We start from the raw sequence: 20,077 nt of genomic DNA, 5'->3' as shown, positions 1-20,077 counted from the left end.
AGGGTCATGAACGGTTGTTCCCATTAGAGGGTAGCCTAGTTAATAAAGGGAAATGGTCATGAAGCTTGACAAAGTCCTTTGTTGTGTGTTTTTCTTCGCTTCTTTGCCCTCGACCGTGCACAAAGCACAATACTTGTTTACTTCTGACGGAGGAACAAACCAATAGCAACCTACGTAACTTATACATAGTGTATGAGCAAAAACCAAAGATTGTGCACTGTCGTGAACGTTCCAACATAAATCTTAGCCTGTTTGCTTGCTCCTTTGATGTTTGCCGGCTGGGCTTCATAACCACTCTCATCTATTAACAATGTTCAGGCTGATATGTGACCTGATCCAACATCTTTTACCTAAGATAGAGTGCAATTAATACCTTAACGGTCAAGTTAGGGAAGAAACGTGTAGACTGCAGATAATTTGAAGAAGGCCCTGGACAAAAAGTGAAACGACAAATACCGTGAGAGAACTAAGACGAGGGCGCGCAAGGGGGGAGGGGGAGGTGGGTATTGCACCCAAATGTTTATCGTATATAAAGCCCTCGAATAAGATCTGTAAAGGTCTGTCAAGTCTCTTGCCATAGCTTACTTGAGCTGCTGATATTTTAATTTACAAACTATTTTACAAAAAAAGTGTAATCTTGATATCTATACACTCTCTCCTTAGCATTTCGTGATGTAAAGAGACATGTAAAAAAGGTACAATTGGTAAAAATCGTCCCATCTGTTTTGATGAAAGGGTTAATGCTGCCAGCTGGTTCTTCTCGTGGAAAAACTCGAAGAGACTCCGGTATCGGGAACAAATGCGAACAACGCCGTAAGTTCTTGCCTGTAACACACCATTACTGGTCACCAGAAGCCAGCTTGTTTAGCGTCATATGCAGGCCATTCCATAAGGAACTCACTTACTCCCCCGACAAAGTCGCATGCTCAAAACTGCGATACGCATTCAAGCAGCGAGTCCCGGATGTTTATTCTAAGAGCCTCGTTTTCGTGTGTGATGATGTGTGTTCCACTACGATCCACCTGAATCATGGCGTCATCTTGAGCCTGCAAACAGAGGCAAGAAATGCGCTAAACAGGATGAACAGTAGATGCTATGTAGCCTATGGGCTTACGCTAGTGTCTTCATTTCTCTTCTACTTTTCACACGCTAAAGTTGTTGTGACCTTACACCGAGATCATATTCTCTTATTCTAGGTGCAGAATAAAGTGTGGAGCGGGAGGGTTTGATCTTCGCGATTTAGCGCCTAACAACAACAGCGAAATTTTCTCCAGCACCAAGACCAATCTGTTCCATTGGTCTCGCTACCGGTCTCAAAACGGGTAAAAGGGGAGAGGCTGAAGAGGACGGTCACAAGAACTGAACTCTCTTTATAGTCGACCTATCCTTCCCTTCCTACTGAAAAGCTTGAAGGCTCCACTTACCAAATGAAGGGTGTGTCCACCCTGATCAGATTCAACGTGCACATCCTGGATACCTCTCTGGGAAGAAAAAAAAAAGGGCACAGGGTTACTTATCATCATGTTACTTGGTGTTACGTTGTCACGGAATTCACGTAAGGCTTCATGAAAAAAAGTCTGTCAGCAACCAAGAGATATTAGCGATGGACAACATACGCATACCTTTGCCAAGGCCTGCACAAGATCCTCTATGAGAACACTGCCCCATAAATGGCACGATCTCTGGCTTGTTTTGGACTGCATTTTTGAATCCCTGTATGAGGAAGATTTTTCACAGTCAGTGAAGGGGCAACTCGCGATCAACCCTAAGAAATTCTGTTAAGGTAACATTTATCACAACTCACTGTGATTAGCCTACCTGGTCCCGGGCTCTCCCGTTAGATCTAACGGTTCAAATGTATATCTGTTGTCTTTGGTTACCAAAGTTCCTGTTACTGTGGTAACTGCTATCCCGGGCCTTACTTCTTGTGGGTGGAGACTGCTGGCCAACTGAACAGAGGGAACAACATACAGTGAGTAAAGGAGTGAGGGCGCGCGCGACTGGAATTTAGCGTTTGGCACGCGCTACGCTACCGCCAAAGTTCTCTTACTTCACACATACGTGTAAATTCTACATTTGATAAAGTAACACTCGCCTTGCTGTTGTCCAAAGTTACTTTAATTCAGAATGGAGATAATTTAAATTCAAATTCAGATTGTAAATGGTTTACACATGACACGTTCCCTCTGTTTGCCGTTTAATATCTTCAAAGTACATACTGACCTCATTTGATAACACAACCTTCTCAAACTGCCTATTGACTGGCAGCGAAAGAACATCTAAGTGACTGAACGTTGACATCTTGCACTCCTGTAAAGAGAAAAATATTACGATGTCACTAATATCTGGAAAGGAAAACGTTCTCTTATTTCCTTAGGATTACTACTACTACCACCAAATTCTCAGTCTACCAAAAGAATCTAACTTGCCGCCAATATTTTATAAATCTTAGGACAATCTACAACGGTTATGGACTGAAAAAAACATTGAAGGAAGGCAAGTGACAACAATGACTTTTTAAAACTCCTATATTGGTACCAGACTAGCATTAGAACCAACATGGCTTAACAAAGCTATGGAGTTAAAATGGTCCATTACCTTGCGAGCAACTATCAAGCGATTGTTAAACCACTCTACCGCAAGAGCATTCTTTCCAAAGACACAATGCAATGGCAAATAAATTGACAGTAGTAGGAAAACGCCTTACCACGTCTTGTATAGTTAGGTCTGTTCTGTGCGGCAGTAGATCTGGTGATCTGGTGTACGCTTCTGGTATAGCAAGATGACCAGGCTGAAACAACACAAAAAAAGCATTGTTACTCACACCCATAGTATCCTGTGAATAAAACCTCCGCACATCGCTCCCGGCCAGGAGCGATGAAAAGTAACCGTACTAGCAGTTTACCCCTCGAATAAAAGAGAGAAAACGCTAAGAAGGGAATAGCTCGCTCAACTTACACTACCTCAAATCCCAGCCTTGCGCGCGAATATCATTATTGAGACGCGTGCAATACGAGAGAAAACGGTATGTAATTTCTCTAGAATTGATCGACAAAACTCGCTTCGTATAGCGCTGAGACAGTAAGATGTATGGTACGAAATACCAGGCTTCTCAAGACAAACGATATGTGTAAGTAGACGAGTACATTTTCATTATTTCGAGAAGCTTTCCTTGAGAATGTTGTTTGATACTCCTCGGTAATAGTTTAAACGTTAATGTCACGAAACTCTGTTCTCGGTTTAGAGCAATTATTTCTTTAGAAATTCGAAAAGCACCGTATTTCTGATATTTGTAACTCACCTGGAGTTCTCGTATAAGTTTGTTTGCTTGTGTAAAATTCAGTCTCGGATCAATGGGACAATAGCAAGCCTACAGGGAAGAAAACAGGTTTGAAATATTTGTCATGACTATAGTGCAGCGTAAGGTTGAACATTCAATCAAAATCTTACCTTCATTGCTAGTGGCTGGTACGGTGCAAGTGCCTCAAGGTATGGAAACTCTGGCTCTGAAATTTGAATTAGTGGTCTTTATATCCGGGGGGGGGGACTCCCATATAAAAAGGATGGGGGGTTGCTCATCGTACCTTTTGGAGGCTAAAAAACGCGGTTTTGGTACCTCTCAATTCAGCCTCAAAAGGTCCACAGCGGGAGCTTTTACAGTAACTTGAGGGTATTGAGCCAAAAAAAAATATGACAGGAGATAAAGCCACGCCCACAAAACAGGGTCTTGGTACCTCCTAGGGGTTCAAAATTTCCAACGAGCACCCCCCGTCCTTTTTACATGGGTATCCCCCTGGGCTTTGTATAGGGCTTCCATTACAAACCGGGATTACGAAGCTATAATGCAACATATTAAGGTGGCTCCATAGGGTAATCATTTATGGCGTTGCGCGCGCAAGTGTTATGTTTTGAATGCCGTTTTTGCATTCGTATTTACACCCAGTCCTCTCAAACTAATTACATGTAATAAGCAATGATTAAATAGTGTTTTACTGTCATCTCTGTTAAAATTATTGGTTTTAGTCTTGAATTAGAAATGCTCAAACAAATATGTTTTTTAACTTTTTTATGGCTTTACTTGCGATTTCTTGAATTTCCTTCGGTGAAATCTTCCAAAATTTTCACAGCATATCGCTTCCTGCGGGACACGAATTTTAAAGACGAAAAAAGTAGGGTTTGTAAAGGCAGGTTTTTCGATTTTTGCAAATTTACGTCTATTACCGCTGCGAAAAAACTGGCCTTATAGATTTCCCTGAAAAACGAGCTCCGACTAAAGTAAAATATTTACTACCAATCTGCCAAGTTTTACGAAATTTCACCGAAGGAAACGCGAGAAAATTTACTGTCAGTTTTGCTTGTTGTGCTCATGTTGACATACTAAAATATCGAAAAACACTGACGTTTTCCTTCGAGCGCGCGCAGATTACTTGAGCTTTCGCCCTCAGCGCGCGTGCGATCGTAAAACTATAGGGAGCCACCTTAATGCAAGTGGATATACGAAAGATCATTTTTTGAACTGCGGAGAAAGACGTTAAGATATGATTGATAATTGCGGTTACGTACACAACTTGAGCAGGTGTAAAAATTGAGCCTGAAAAAATAAATTCAGGCTTGAACGGGATTCAAACCTATAACCTCTGCGACACCGGTGCAGTGCTCTACCAACTGAACTATCAAGCTAACCGGGAGATGGTCACGTTGTGAGTTCGTAATATACCTTTATATCGTTGTTCATATACTCGCTTTCATTCTTCGCCATCTATGGGTATATTACAAACTCACAGAATGAGGGGAAGAAGTGAGGACAATATAATTTGATGTATACACGTACCAGTAAATATGACCGTGTTACCACTTGACTTGCCCCATAGTTCCATGAAATGTACCACGTCTCCATATCGTAAAGAAGGATGTCCAGCAAACACGACACACGGGGTCTTAAAACAGCCGCTTAGTCCATCTGTAAATACCATGAAATAACCTTGTTTAGTTGTCAAACAAAAATGTTTACAACATGCAACCCTAACAGAGATTTAAAAGTGCTATGTTGTTTAGGGTCGTTTTACTCCAAGGGAAGGTGCGAGCCAGATGACTGATGCCATGAACTCATGGCTTCTATAGCATGAAGCGACTACCCCATTTTTAGCCCCCAACCACAAGCCAAAGATCGTTGCCACGCGCTGTAAACTGGCAAATAAATATCAATAAACAAGCGTTCAAAAACAAAAAATCAAAAATATTTGAGCTCACCATGGATGCTGGGAAAGTGTTTGAGACGTCCGGATTTGACAAGCTGTTTCAAAAGAGAAGAGAAAATAAGAGAACATTTGTTTGCTTGTGTTTGTATAAGAGATTAAAAACTTCAAGGATTTTAACAGTGTACAGGGTTCTGTAGAAGCATTAAGCGAGATACCTCGGCATGTGGAAACGGTGCTTCTGGTAAATAAACTTTGCTCTGTTTGCTCTGACAAAGCCTGTTACAGTGAAAAAAAAAAATGCAATTTGAACAAGGTTCTCAAAATGAGATAATAAAATACTTTCCTAATTCATCTTTTTTTTTTCCTCGCATGCGATTGGTCTAAACGCTTCACGTAACACACTACTCCAGCTTAATCTCGGAAATATCCTTAAATGACTGATATCTCTCACAATTATCTCAACGCTCAAGGGTTCTTTTTCGCTTCACTGTCAGGAAACTGTTAGCTTTGGAGACAGAAATATGTCCAGACAATGTCCGTGCCTATTTCACGAAATAAGGTTATTGTACCCTCCAAATGGACCATTGGTATGCAGCAAAACTACCGCACACGCTCTGAAATAATGAACACTACAGTTATACAGTAACTGTAGCATCTCGCTATCTGGAACTCAGTTATTTCGGATTCCCCGCTACCTCGAAGGTCAAACTCAAATTATTTTCCCTTGAATATAATTTGCAGTCGTTTATTATTATCTTGAACACCCGTTATCTCGAAAAATTTTTTTCTTTTTCTTTTTCTTTCTTTTTTTTTTTTTGTAGGGGGGGGGGGTCCCTGGGACCTGGGAGATTTCACAGTGACTGTAGGTATATTATTCATCGCCCTTACCATTCAGCAAAAATATTGGAGTAGGCTAGAGAACTGTCAGCCACAGGCGAGATGAAATATATAGGAATGGATGTAAGATTGGCACCGTCCATGTACGAGTACAGACACTCAAACAGATCGTACAGTACGCCCTGCGTAAACAAACAAACATTTGTAGTACAATGTCCAGAGCCCCGCCTTACGGTCACCTCGTTAATGCGGTCACCTCGTAATTACGACCACTTTTTTTTTTCTCGAGAAACGCTCACATACATTTTCTTTTAGGAAAAGCTTGTTAATGCAGCCAACGGTCACATTCTTAAATCCCAACCTGTATTATCCTTTATAATTTTACTCAAGCCAGCTATGTTCATCTTTCCATTGTTAATATTTAACACACTGATTCAAGTTTCTATTTTGTAAAAAACTTATATCTGCATTCCGCATGCTTATTAAAGAACAGTTGTTTAGAAGTGCAATTGTGATATATCTGTTAAGGTGTCACTCAGTTCAGACCAGCCATGAAATCTGGCCCTACCCCATTAACAGGGCCACCCCGTTTATATGGCCAAATTTTCATGGCCTGTTGGTGACCTTACTTATGGGGTTCCACTGCACTATCATGAATACAACGTTTCATGTATGTCGAGGTCAGATTCAAATCCTGACTTTTATTATCATGCTGATTGTTATTACTTATAACTTACAGAGGGAAAACATGGCACTAGAACATTTCCTCCATTACGCAAAGTAGTAGCTGTGGAGAAAAAAATGGAAAAAGTCAGCCAAGTCAACAAAGCAGCATTTTACGTTATTTCACTTTTTCATTTTTTAAATGCAATACTTTACGGTATGCGTTGATTATCAATTTGGAGTTCATAAATTGTCTCCTTCCCAGTCTTACAAATTCAGATGTACAGGCATGTTTCCTTGCGCTTTTCGCCCTCCTAGCTCATTGCACCCTCACACCCACAAAAGCCTTTATGTCCTTCATTATAGCATCAGAACAAATTAGGTGATTATTAGTTGACTGGTTGGGGGGGGGGGGGGGAGGGGGCAAAGAAATCTGGAGCACCTACTGAACATTCAAATATGTTCAATATTACAAAATTGCACCAAGGGTAAAATTGAACTAATATATACTTCTTATTTTTACTAACGCTAACTACACTCACTCACCTAAGTGTGTGCAAAATTCACCCAGCATAGCATCTGGGTTGGCAGTTGGAGCTTCAGTGATTCCTGTCATAATTAAGGCATCACTGTTCTTTAGCATGGACTGGTCCATTGGGAGAGGGTGAGTGGTGAACGTTGATGAACAGGAAACATAGCTGACCTGTCAAAATATAACTGCCAAGTTGTTGGTGCAATCTAGAAAAGGGAGGGGTGGGGTGGAGAGGACAAAGATGGCTAACTATTCCACTGGAAACAACAATTGACTATTATGAAATGAAAACTAATAAGTTGGTTCATATACACTGAGACAGATGCACATACTTTCAGACATTCATATTAATATGCATTTTCAACTAAATTATGTGTCATATAGAATACTTTTGTTCACTTATTTCATAGCTTCACTGTTTGAGATATAACCTCCAGACAATGGGTTCTGTGCTTTTATCAAACTTGGAAATTTCTTGGATTACTCACATTATTGTCTAGAGCTTGTACCTGGTTTTAAAACAGTGCTAGCCATTTTCTGGGCAGTTCTCAATTTTGCGGCTGAGATTTGAATGTCTGTCTTTGAAGTTCTGTACCGTGGGCACTTGCCATAACCTCTACTTCTGCAGGGGTTTCCATTATGTTTTGAAGTAGGAGGACACTCATAGGGGAACAGGCAGGAAGAAAAGAACATTTTAAGTGCATTTCTTTATGTATTAACTGCTTGGACACTTGTGTATTCTGGAACTGGTACCCAGGTTCCTCTGGTTTCCAATGCAACTTTGCTTCTGTCCAAATGGACTAACACTGAAATTAATGCTTACCCTTTCATAATCAGACTCTATGACCCAGTTACAGCTTCCCAAACAATATCCTGAACTGAGGGCAGTCAGCTTGAGAATACCAAACAGATCCTATGAAAAAAAAAGGTACATTACAGTGATGACGCTCGCACTGTGAACACTTGATATTTTTTTGAACATTTTTTAGAATGCGGGCTCTTCCTTCTAACAAGAGTACATGTATTTAGTGTTTTCACACTTTAAAAATGCTAACATCATACATTATGTGAAGAGGCTTTATTCTATGGTCATCAGAAAAAAAAATTTACAAATAAATGTCAAGTGTTCTTGGTTCGAGGTTCCTTACTGTAATAATCAATTTGCTTATCATAGGTGTGTAAGGTACATGTAGAGGTACTAACCATAATTTAATATTTATGATTTTACCGGTCAGACTAGCTAGCTATAATTTCACGCAAACCTGTCAAGTTTCTTATGAGCCAACAACCCAAGGGGCAAAGACAAAACAGATATCCCATCTCATGGAAACAGTCAAAACAAAGTCAAGGGCTGTACCAAATGCAAATAAGGGTTGGGTGAAATGTTAGGAATACATGTACATGCATCTATTAGTGAGAGGGTTTCAAGCTTAAGGGACTGGAAGAGTTTCAGGACCTTGTCCTTTTGCTCTGAATCACAGGGATGTGGCTAAGGGGTGGCAAAAACGCCAGCTGGGCTTGTTAATGAGCCAGCTTAGCATTTTTCATTTACATCCCTGGAATAATTCTCATTCTCATCTTTAGTAAGATGTAAATAAGAGGACCATTTCTCCCCTCCAAAGGAATCGTGCTAATCCATCACAAGTTGCCTGACAGAACTCTTAGTCCTCAATGATTACTTTTAAAAAATAATAGTTTTATAAATACTAACAATTCTTTCTGAATACCCAACATTTTGAATCTTTGATATTGAAGCTTTTACATCATGCTTGCTGAAAAACAGAAAACATCCATAAAAAACACAATTTTAGAATAAGGAAGTAAATCATATTTTTATTGTAGTGTCAAGTTTCAAGTTTCTTCATTTCCACACACACAAAAAAATTAATTTGAAAAATGTGGACGTTTGTGAATGAAAACCCACTGGGTTAAAAAGAGTTCACATCTAATGATGGAAGTGGTTAACACCAGAGATTAACATAAAATCCTTTATGTCTCCTAGCTTACAAAATCAACACATTTTCACATGGACAGGTTTTGTGTTGTAAAGAAAGCCAACAACTAAACGTCATACTTGATGTGCAATAATATTCTTGGTGTATGTGATTATTGTGTAATCATTGTGCAGTCAGTAGAAATGAAAAAGTCCTGGCTAACTTATCTATTACCAAGCTAAACAAAACAGCAAAGAAAGTGAAAATCTCACAGTAAAAGATGTTCAAGAATGCAAAACAGTGATTATAACTTGTCCCCAGTCCCAGTCACTATGGAGCTGATATTTTATTGACTTAATATTCTACTGACTTAACTATTACTAATTATCCACTACTGAATTTCAACAATCACCTGTAAAGAACTTTCCATGACTTAGTGCCCTTTAAGTCACAAAGAGGTGCAGGAAGACATCTGCAGAAACAAATATGAACTAAATTGACTACCAAAAACTATATAAAGAATGGGCTAAAATGGGGTAGGGGAATGGGGGTGACAGGAACCAGTGATGACATCATTTCTAAGGAGAATAACCATGTAACAGCTGAACTTCAACTAATGCCATCCCCACAATATCTGCCTCTAAATATGTGTCTTCCTTCATCCCAGTTTAGACTTACTCTTATTGAAATTTGTCTACAGCAATAAACAGTCACTGTGATAAAGGAGAAATGACTTAAGGAGAAAAGGTCTCCAAGCCCTCAAATAACCTAGCAATATAAATGGCCACACAAGTCACCTTAAAACTTCACTGTCCTTCCACATGTTTCCTTTGTTGACCTTTGGAACTCGCTCTGCATACTCCACCATTTCTAACATTAGTTCCCTGTGCATAGAAGTAATACAGCTGTAAATTATGTAATCTTGAATATGAACTAAGACAAAAGGAAGGGCAGGAGGGAAAGTGTCTGGCTCAGAAACATGGCAGATCTAGAAAAATTTAGAGAAAGGTCTGTGTAAAATTACAAAGAGCCCAGTTTGATCAAATACATTTGATAGTTACACCATATACATGTTTACCTTCCAAACTGTATTGTTGGTTCAGTGGCATAAATCTTTCCTTTGAAACCTGAATGCTATGGAAAGAGGGCAAAGAAAGGTTGTAACATCATGCCATGTAGTGTACATGTACATGTACTATGTTCAATATCGTAAATATTCAAACAAAAGAGAGGAACAATCGGTTAAAATTATGCACAGTTTTATATTTTGAGCTTTTGCACTCTCCCAGGGCAGTTTTCAAATGAAAAAGGAAAAAAAAACAAAAACAACTTTTACATGGAAAATACAAGCAAAAAAATAAAGGAATGGAAAGTGCTGCTAAAAGATAACTCTCCACACCTACAGCTGTAGACGGTTGCAGAGATTGTTCATCACAGGTGTGCCATCTGGAGAAGGTTAATACTCAATTACATTTCCAGATATGGACTGACAAATAAGTCAAACAGTCAAACAAGTCAAAACTCACCTCAGTTATAAATGGCAGAGCTAACATAAAATGATAGTTGGATATCAAAATGATGTCAATGCCAGAGAAATCCAGAAGACAATCCTGTTCAAAAAAAAGTCTCAGTGTTATATTCTAAGCTGATTTCATGAAGTGCAGTCACAGAGTCCTTGTAACAGATTTTCAGCAAAGAGATCGAGTAAGAAAACAGCCTTTTTAACCGCGCGGCCATGGGCCGAGCGCGGTTCTAGGTTTACCCGTGGTTTATTTTATTTTTTTTTTTTTGTCGGTGACCAGACGCAGACCTCCGCTCGGCCAAACTTTGAGTCACGCAACATGTAATGTTTTTCCGCCAGAAGCTGTTAAAACATAAATACACGGACAATTTTACGGATATTGTTTTCTTTTTTGTGGGTAAAATATATTTTCTTTTCGTTTTATCAAAGCGTTGGATTTAAAGGGAATAATAAATACGCTGAAAAAAGGTATTACGTCAGCCATGGAATGCGCTGACGTTGCAGCTTTCACTTTCGCTACGTGACAAATACGATCGTGTTTACTTTGCAAGTTTTTTTCGGCAGAAGCGACAGTCATTAATTTATTTGTAATTTTGTGAGTATTTCTTGTGGTTTTACGCAAATGAAGTAAATCCTTTGACTGTTTCATCGCAGCCAGTTCATAGATCGGAAGGAAAATTAAATATTTGCAAGCCAAGCAAAGAACGTGTCAGAACGTGCAAAGATTACGTCATTGGTAGGGAAATAACCACCGTACTAAAGATAGCCGTAGATAACGCAATTCGTGACTTATGTGACTCGTGTGACTTCTTTGCTAACCCTTAACTCAAGGGAAAAAAACAATTAAATTTAATCGTGACTTTAAAGAAAGAAAGCGGTTTGTAATAGTGTTCGTATCTTCATGCCCATACATATCCCGACGGAAGAAAGTTCCAGATTAAGACTATTACGTCATCGGAGATGTCACAACGGCTACGACTGATGGTGCGATAATAGAGTTTGTGTTGATCAAGTGCTGTGATGTCTACAGTAATCAACGAATCATCAAAGATTGCTTTGGAATATGCACTGCGTTGCGACTGTAGTACTAAGAAAACAGTTAAATTTTAAAAGCGCGGTTATAAGATCTAACAGATCTTCTTGTCTCAAAATAGTTTGGTTAGCTTTGACTTTCATAGCATATGAAGCAATTAGAAGAGTCAAGACTCATTTTGTTACTCCAAAAGTAGGATACACAAGTCATGTGCTGTGCTTGTCTGTCATTAAATGCTCATGATCAGAGGCCTAGCCTATACCTTGGAATACCTACATGGACATGTACTGGTACTTGTATGTAACAAATTCATGAAAGTCACTGTATATTATTGATAATAATAATCACCACTCTAAATAATAATAATAGTAATAATAATAATTATAATAACAAGAACTTTATTGAAATCTCCTCAGAAAACCTATTTACAAATCTTCACACATTCCACTATAATAATAAAAATAATGATAACAATAATAATAACTTTTTTAAAATTTTAGCGTCATTATGTATTTATTTAACTTTCAATTTGATCTTCACGCGGATGTCTGTTAAACCTGTAAAACATGTTTCCGTATCTAATCATGATATCATGGTTACTACAACTAATACTAATACTACTATCATCATCATAACATTAATTAACATATTCCATACAAATTGGTATATACAAGGTAAAAGTAAGTAAAAGAAATAAACTATTAAAACCTATTTCAACAGTGTTTACATAATGGCTCCCTCCTGGGTTTCAACGTCAATATCAATGTTCTTAAAGTCACAAAAGGCTTTCCTTCTAGCTCTTGAACCTCTTAGGCAGATTAGTGCAGATCTTAGTTAAGCGAAGGATGTCCTTGCTCTTATCCAGGAGATTGATTAGCATAATGTTCTCCTTTCTTGATGGAGATCAGCTGCGCCAGTCTGGAATGGTATTGCAGGCACTCGTTTCCCATGCCGCCTGTTGACGTGAAAATAAGGGGAGTAAAAGTTCCTTGTTCGATATCCAAAACCCTCCTGGCGTAAAGGCGCTTCTTCTTGTTCTCATGATTGCGGTATATCTGTTCGAGCTCTAGGTCCCTTTACGAATCAGCATTAGAGTGACAAACCCTCATGTCAAAGAATGCTGATCGTTGGTTCTCCCAAAACCCGCGTGCATGAATATCTAATCTTGCATCTGGAGCTCAATTAGAACCTCTTCCCAGCTGTTCACCCAAGATGTCTTGCAGGACAGGCTCAATCTCAACATCGGTACAAACCATATTCAGGAGTTCGGCTTCTAAGTCCCTCAGCTCATTGTGACGTTGGGTAACGAACCCACCTCTCTTGCATATCATTGCGTGGTCCACTGTAAAAGCATCACCGCGTACACAGGTGGAGGGGATATCATCAACCGGCCAATCGTAGCACAGTTTGATTGCATCGCGGAACTCTCTCTTATTTAGATTGAAACCCATTTCACGAAGGGGGAGTACCGTCAGCCAAACAGATGACCCTTTTTCCGCAGCAAGGTCAAGTGCCCCTTGGACTTTCTGTGGGGCTACCCCTCTGATATGTTCTGCCCCGTCTTGGAGCACCGTTGCTCTCTCACTCCTCAGTGCCTGTTGTAGTGGCTTGACCAAAGAATCATCCGGCATCTGATGGGATTGAGCCAGGATCTGTTGGACCAGTGGGATGGTAACTTTGACGGAGGAGGATTGCTCAAGATTTGCGTCAAGACACGGGTTTGTCATGCCAAGCCCCACTAGACGGACTGGCAGTGCTAGAATGTCCCTGTCCAGCCGAGTGCACCTATGCTCCGTAATTGCGGGGATGAGGACCTTAGATATGGCATTCTCCAAAGGCTCCAATAATTCTTGAATATCAGGCAAAGTTCTCAAAAAATAGGTCCATCGGTGCTTGAGGCCAAAGGTGTAAGCAGCATAACACGCTTGAGGTTGAGAAAGAGCAAACTCTGCCAGCTTGGTAATCTCGCTGACCCAGTTGGTCACCTTCTCGCTAACGTATTCCTCTAGATATTCCCGTGAACCTATCACCGCACCCAGATGTTTTTGTCCCTCTACCGTCACATTGACAGCCGTGTCCTTGAACATTTCTTTCACGCTTGCCTCTTTATCTGGCTTTGAGATAATCCAACATCTCTTGGGGTTGGGAAAATAGCCAAAGACTGGGCCAAGGCTGTTGAGGACATCCCACCATTTCTTGATTTCGAGTACAGAGCCAGCTCCACAGGCATCGTCAGCAAACCAGCACTGTTTAGTACTGGACGCCGCCTGCAGGCTTGTAATCAGTGGCTGCTAATAATAATAATAATAATAATAATAATAATAATAATAATAATAATAATGATAATAATAATAATCAATAATGATTTCTTAAAGCATACACAAGCGAATATTAACGTTAAAAGCCGACGTTTTGGCGTCATCGTGACACCATTCTCAAGGCAAAGTGAACAAATAATGCGATATCAATGATTTAATTTCTATAGTCTCTACAAATTAACATAATAACAAAGGATCACAAATTCTTCAAGTGAATACCTTTGCGTGAATCGCATCTGTTTGCACAATCGAATCTGTTTGCCAAATGTACTAACAAATTTGATTGCCTAATTAAGGAGATGCTTTTTATAAGAAATCTTAAACCATCCCTAAACGTGCAATAAATAAATAAACAAATATTTCAAATATAACATAAACTATTAAGAATCCCAACTGGTGGGAGGCTGACCAGTTGGTTATTTACACGATGCGGTCAAGGAGTTGAACTCGAGGCTACCAAGAACAAATCCAGATAGCGGTAGGGCGGAGGATTTGAACCAGGGACCACCGGATTTCAAATCCAGCACCCTAAACCACTTGGCCACACTGCCTCCCCTCAAATATCCCATGAAGGTGCAGGTTTACAGACTGTAACACAGTGTCTGTCTCAAACATCTTCAATGCTAAAATGTTTCCACTGTTCTCACCTCTGGAGGGCAAATTTCTGGCTCCACATCAACGAATACTTTTCCAGCTATTTCCTTTAGGTTCTAGAGATATTTTTAAGGGGAAAAACATTCTTATGTAGTTTTTTATTATATCAGATACACTGTACAACAGTAAAATATGCAACTTTCCTCTGTTTGCTTCTATTATAACTGGCAGTATTAGTTGACTTACATTCTGCGTGGAGAATCCTTCAATATCCTGTAGTTCTCTTGTAGTCCATGATTTCAACTGGCTTGTTCTTTCACTAATAAATAAAAGGAAATCACATGTAAGGTAAAGGTAAAGGTAACGTCTGCATACAACTCAAGTGGCCCATCAGGCCGGAGCTTATCCCTGGTTTCTATTAATAGCATGAGGCAGCTAGAAGTATTTCTACTCCCCCCTGGATGGGTTGCCAGTCCATCGCAGGGTTACCCCCAGCATTAAATTCAGAAGTACCGATTTATACATCTGGGTGGAGAGAGGCATTGTGAGAGTAAAGTGTCTTGTCCAAGAACACAACACAATGTCCTTGGCCAGGGCTTGAACCTGGACCACTTAATCCAGAGTCAAGCTCACTAACCGTGAGGGCACTGTACCTCTAACAAAAGTAGCCTGTGAACAGGCTCCCGGCGAGGACGGAAAAAAATTTCAGTGAGCATGAAACAGAAGAATTCGGAGAGCAAAGCGATCGGGGCAGGGACAGGGAGCCTGTAGACTTTGTTTTTGATGTGCCTATCCGCCCTTGGTGATAAGCCTGTAACAAATCAGTCAATGAGGTAATTAGACCTGTCAAGAAGCTACATTTTCGGTACTTGTAAACAGTTCTAATCGAGCTAATCAAATAGCCGGGCTGGGCGTCATAATATAGAGTGCAAGTAAGCAACATGTTCATGGAATATTTCAAACTTAACTTTGTCCCTTCAGAGCCAATACTTAGAGAGCTTAACACATATTTTGCAATACTGAAATGAGCGTAATGAAATTATAAGCACATGATAGAGGTGTTGAACTATGCGAAGCGACTAACAGATAAACGACGGAAAGTCCAGAAACCATGCCTTTGACCTCTAAAAAAATTGCTATAGCACAGCCACTCCACTAGCTTCTACTTAAAATTCTTCCTTGTAACATAGCATGAAGTACCCTTCAGAATCACTTGTGAAATAACAAGAGGTCGACACACTGAAACTTAAAAGGGAAAGGCAAATGCACTATTGTAACAAAACGTTGGAGTCGTATAATTTACAAAGATCTGTCAAATATTTATCTCAAAGATGTCAACAATCAGCGATTTAACCAATCATATCATGATACCAGGAGCTGGTATCATAGAATGGCGGCATCAATACAACCCTCCAAGTTAACTTTTTTCCTTAGTGGCCATTTGGCCACTGACTGTTCAGGTTTGGTTGCCAGTGAAAAATTTTGGTCGCCTAAATATATGCATAAATTAATAATTAATTAATAATAAATAATAATATTATTATTATCTAACTGTATTATTAATAACATTTTCCTTGAACCACCAAGTAAATTGAACTCCTGTTCAGTGAAAGAACTACCTAATGTTGATTCAAATATGCTTTTATTGGAATGATTGATGATCAAATGAAAATGAAAATTAAGAAAAAAAGTCGCTTCACAAAACACAGAAATATTTGTGTATATCATTTATAATTCACACAACAGCAGGAGCAGTGAAAAAGACACAGATTCTATCAAGTTAAAATAAGATAGTCTCATTCGCAGCTGAATGGCGGAAAGTTTTCCAATGTTTATCGAGGTGGCATCAAATTCTTGCTGAGACCATAAAGTGAACACTATTTTTACCTTGTCGCTTATGATCTTTTTTAAATGTTCAACCTCGTTTTCTGCTTGAATAAGCAAACGATATAAAACTTCATCCAAAAATTAAAGACTGTATTGAAATGGACAGAAAAGTTCACGATCAAATTGTTTGTCATTTTGAATTTAATATGTGAATCGCGGAACGCGAATACTCAATGCGAAAATACTTTCACAAGTTTTAGGGTAATCACTAAGACGGATATTTTTTATTGATGAAATCTTTGACAATTTAAAAATAAACCCAGGTTCGTTCACACAAGTGAAATTTATTTACAACTGCGAGCCGCTTTTCATCACAGTTTTTTTTTATTTATAGAATCCCCCGTGCTTGTGTTATCAAGTTTGCTGTAAAGTCAAGTATTTTCGTGTCCACTGAAACAAAATACGTTTCTCAAATACATCTGGATGTTTCTCAAATATATTGTGGATCCTGTCACCGTCGAGCTTTCCAAGCTTTTGCAATTCCTCTTCTTTTCAATGGCAAATGACCGGATTGTGCGCAGTCTCACGCTTCCAGGTAGAATTGTCACATACTAAAGTTCAGTCAAGTGGAACGAATTTCGTTGCATCCCAAGCTCAACTGAGTGCAATTCCTTGATCTTTGCTTACCGTGTAACATTTCATTTTATTCAGTCTCCATTTCTGTTGGTTAAAATCCCACAACAACTAGCTTTGCAAAGTGAATTCTTAATGCTCAGAATGTTTTTCTTTTCTCTCCGGATGATAGTCCGCTCAAGCTCCTGATGCATAGGTCACGTTAATTTTAGTCGCCAAGTTGACGACTTGCGTTCTAATATAGTCGCCAGCTCCAAAATTCTAGTCGCCATGGCGACTAAAATAGTCGCAACTTGGAGGGTTGCAATAGAATGTCTACAGGCTCCCTCACTTTGTTCGGGCTCACCGGGAGCCTGTTCGCAGGCTATAACAAAAGGAACATGTAAATGTTCTTAAACAATTGTCTAATCAGTTTCAACTTTATAATTACAGTTGAAACATGTTTATACAGACATCATAGGGAAGAAAAAGGTATCTTTTCAATGAGGAGTCCATAATAAACAGATTAACATAAAAGATAAAAAAAGGATCTTAAAATATTGGAATATTATGAGGTGGGGTGAGCATAAAAGGGGTACATGAAAACACCATAAAGCTAAAGAAGAAATGCACACGTTTGATTGATTTTTGCCGAATTTCACAGTTGAATTAACATTGCAACCGAACCATGAGAGGTATGAGATGTGTACAAGCTAAATATACCAAAAAATTCGATAAATAGGAAATCACAAGATGTGCAAGGTTTAGTCATCACATGCATGCATGACATCTGTGCGTGCAATTTAAAAATTGGAAACCGTGGAAAGGTCGATTAACATGCGTTGTCTAGCTGTAGTTCCACTCACTTACTTGTTAACCAAAGAAAGAGGAATAAAGTGCTGCAGCGTGGACATATCCAGCGAACAATCCAACATAATGCTTACACCTTTGAACTGGAGAACCAGACATGGCGCCGAACTCGTTCTCCCCAAAGAATACTGAAAAAAACAAAAACAGAAAGCCTCCAAAATTAACTTTCGAAATACCAAAGCCATTAAAATTTTGAACTGGTAGATTTCTTTTCTTACCAACTTCATATTATGTCTTGATTTCTCTAAAGTTTGTTTAAAAACCAGGACTCCTGTTTCTGTCCGCCATTTTGGATTCCAGTCTGCAGCCGCTGAACTCAAGGGCTAATCCGAAGGTTCAGATCATACCCAGTCTGCCGCATTATGTATAAACGACCCTAAAAGGACCCCCTAAAAGAGGTTCCTAAAAGACCTTTTTGGCTAACCGCTGCTTAGGTTCTGCTTGTTTGCAAGTCGGCTGATGCAGACAAGGAATGAAGATGTCACAGGTCCTCACCGATGTACCTCAAGGTAAGTTGTGGTTTTCTTGACGTTTATGCGACCTATCAACGAGCAGCTATATGTTTTGAAGACCTAAGTCTTTGTTGTGGCTGTTTGGTTGCCAGGTTTCAACTCTGCCGTGGAAACCTTGAACACCCTTCCTCAAGACATCCTTGTTGAAATGGTAAGCTGAAGTCTACATCTGAGCCCGCAAATCAAAGTTCATCGATCTAACGCTTGTGATGCTGAATCAAGCCATGTTTGCTTTTTCTTTATTACATCTTGACAGATATTATAGCGTTAGAAAGAAAGACTTGTGAAGAGATATTTCATCATTTAAAATACATTTAATATTAGTAATATAATTTAAAATACATTTAAATTGTAGTAAATAAACAATATAATTTGATAATATTATGCCCAAAGAAGCCATGATATAAGCTTAATCAAATGGATCAGCTCATTCCCCCACGCATTTTGGTAGAGCATTTGCTCAGGTTTTAATTCCTGGGGTGGAGTATTTGAAATTATATCTCTACCAGGGAAATGGACATTGGCCTACTAAGAGTAGAACTCTTGAAATAGTGGGAGCTTGAAATTACTGATAGTAGATAACTGAAGGGAAAATCCAAGGGAAATGGAGAATTTGAATTAACCGAAATCAAATTGGCAGGGTCCAGCTGTATCAATAGTTAGTATAAGCTGTTTTTTTTTTAATTACAGTACAGAGTACTTGTTCTCCTTACAGTGCCAGGATGTAGCAGCATTTCTTCAATACAAGGTTTCATTACTTCCTGTGGAACAATATCAAAAGGTACTGAAGCTTGTAAAAAGGCCTGTACTGTGCTGCTACCTACTAAAGGATTAATTATTCTTAAACCTTCTCTGGTTGGATGAAGTGCTTATTAGTCTACGATAAATTAATTCTGAGCAGATTGTCTCATTGTCCTATCAATTCTCTGGCAAGTATCCATTTCACTATTTTGGGTAGTGAGAGGCCCTGTCTTACCTGGTACACAAAGCAAAGATGGCTAGCTAGGCTTCAGTTGAGCCTTGACTCACAGTTATCTTTTTCAACACCACCTCACTTTGTTTCCAGTGTTTTCAGTGTTATTGACATCGTTGCCTTTTTTCTATACCACATCAATTTGAAAATACTTGTAGAAACCAAGATGATATCTAGACCGAGACTGCTTGCAGTTTCCCATTTCTTGTAAGATCTTATGAGCATTTATTTGCATGGATGTGCAAGAGTATGAAACAGGAAATATAGACAGGAGTACTTTTACTCCAAGTGTTCACTTTGGTAGTGGAGAGAGGCACCAAGAATAGCCAATTAAATAAAAAACCTTTGTGGAAAGTCAACTTTTTCTCTCTTTCTGTTTTGTGCACTTCTCCCCATTATTTGTAATATCTGGGATTGGGGTGACATGTTCCTCATCCAAGGCTCGCCCTCTCCTCTCAAAGCCTCACCCCGTGCTCACTTTCATGCCACAACCAATCTCATTCCCGGTGGCCAGGATCTTTTTGGTTATGTTTAAGAAATCCAGACCTCTGGGAGAAACAAGAAGATGAAACAGCATTAGTTACAGTGACTACTCTCTCAACACATGTTCGGAAACTGTTATTGAACTCGACTGCACTCGCACAATCAAACC

General features: G+C 39.2%; 2 protein-coding genes across 2 annotated transcripts in view; one reads left to right on the top strand and one right to left on the bottom strand.

Moving 5' to 3' along the window:
• Nucleotides 1–585: 585 nt before the first annotated feature.
• Nucleotides 586–18,297, bottom strand: LOC145498090 (integrator complex subunit 9 homolog). The gene is made up of 24 exons (XM_081477966.1): nt 18,159–18,297; nt 17,941–18,068; nt 14,878–14,950; nt 14,685–14,747; nt 10,691–10,774; nt 10,243–10,298; nt 9,962–10,048; nt 9,577–9,636; nt 8,942–9,002; nt 8,054–8,143; nt 7,245–7,401; nt 6,773–6,822; nt 6,087–6,217; nt 5,414–5,474; nt 5,251–5,293; nt 4,832–4,960; nt 3,451–3,506; nt 3,302–3,370; nt 2,708–2,791; nt 2,224–2,310; nt 1,819–1,949; nt 1,623–1,713; nt 1,425–1,481; nt 586–1,046 (listed from the first exon to the last, which is right to left on the bottom strand). The coding sequence occupies exons 1-24, from the start codon at nt 18,165–18,167 to the stop codon at nt 927–929; spliced, it is 1,977 nt and encodes a 658-aa protein (XP_081334092.1). The 5' UTR covers nt 18,168–18,297; the 3' UTR covers nt 586–926.
• Nucleotides 18,298–18,363: 66 nt separating this feature from the next.
• The window catches only part of LOC145496738 (COMM domain-containing protein 6-like), a 6,785-nt gene continuing 5,071 nt past the window's right edge, over nt 18,364–20,077 (top strand). Inside the window, exons 1-3 of the mRNA XM_081476472.1 lie at nt 18,364–18,449; nt 18,545–18,603; nt 19,168–19,233. Of these exons, the coding sequence (XP_081332598.1) occupies nt 18,413–18,449; nt 18,545–18,603; nt 19,168–19,233 (162 nt within the window). The 5' untranslated portion in view covers nt 18,364–18,412. The remainder of the gene's footprint in view (nt 18,450–18,544; nt 18,604–19,167; nt 19,234–20,077) is intronic.

Source organism: Orbicella franksi, chromosome 9, assembly GCF_964199315.1.
Source record: "Orbicella franksi chromosome 9, jaOrbFran1.1, whole genome shotgun sequence".
NCBI lineage: Eukaryota > Metazoa > Cnidaria > Anthozoa > Scleractinia > Merulinidae > Orbicella > Orbicella franksi.
This window is presented reverse-complemented; position numbering and strand designations above follow the sequence as displayed.

Excerpts from the sequence above, each read along its gene's own strand:
- LOC145498090 (XM_081477966.1), bottom strand. Across the intron at positions 2,311-2,707 it reads ACCTAACTATACAAGACGTG|GAGTGCAAGATGTCAACGTT; the intron begins GTAAGGCGTTTT and ends TTCTCTTTACAG. Across the intron at positions 1,047-1,424 it reads GTGGACACACCCTTCATTTG|GCTCAAGATGACGCCATGAT; the intron begins GTAAGTGGAGCC and ends CTCTGTTTGCAG.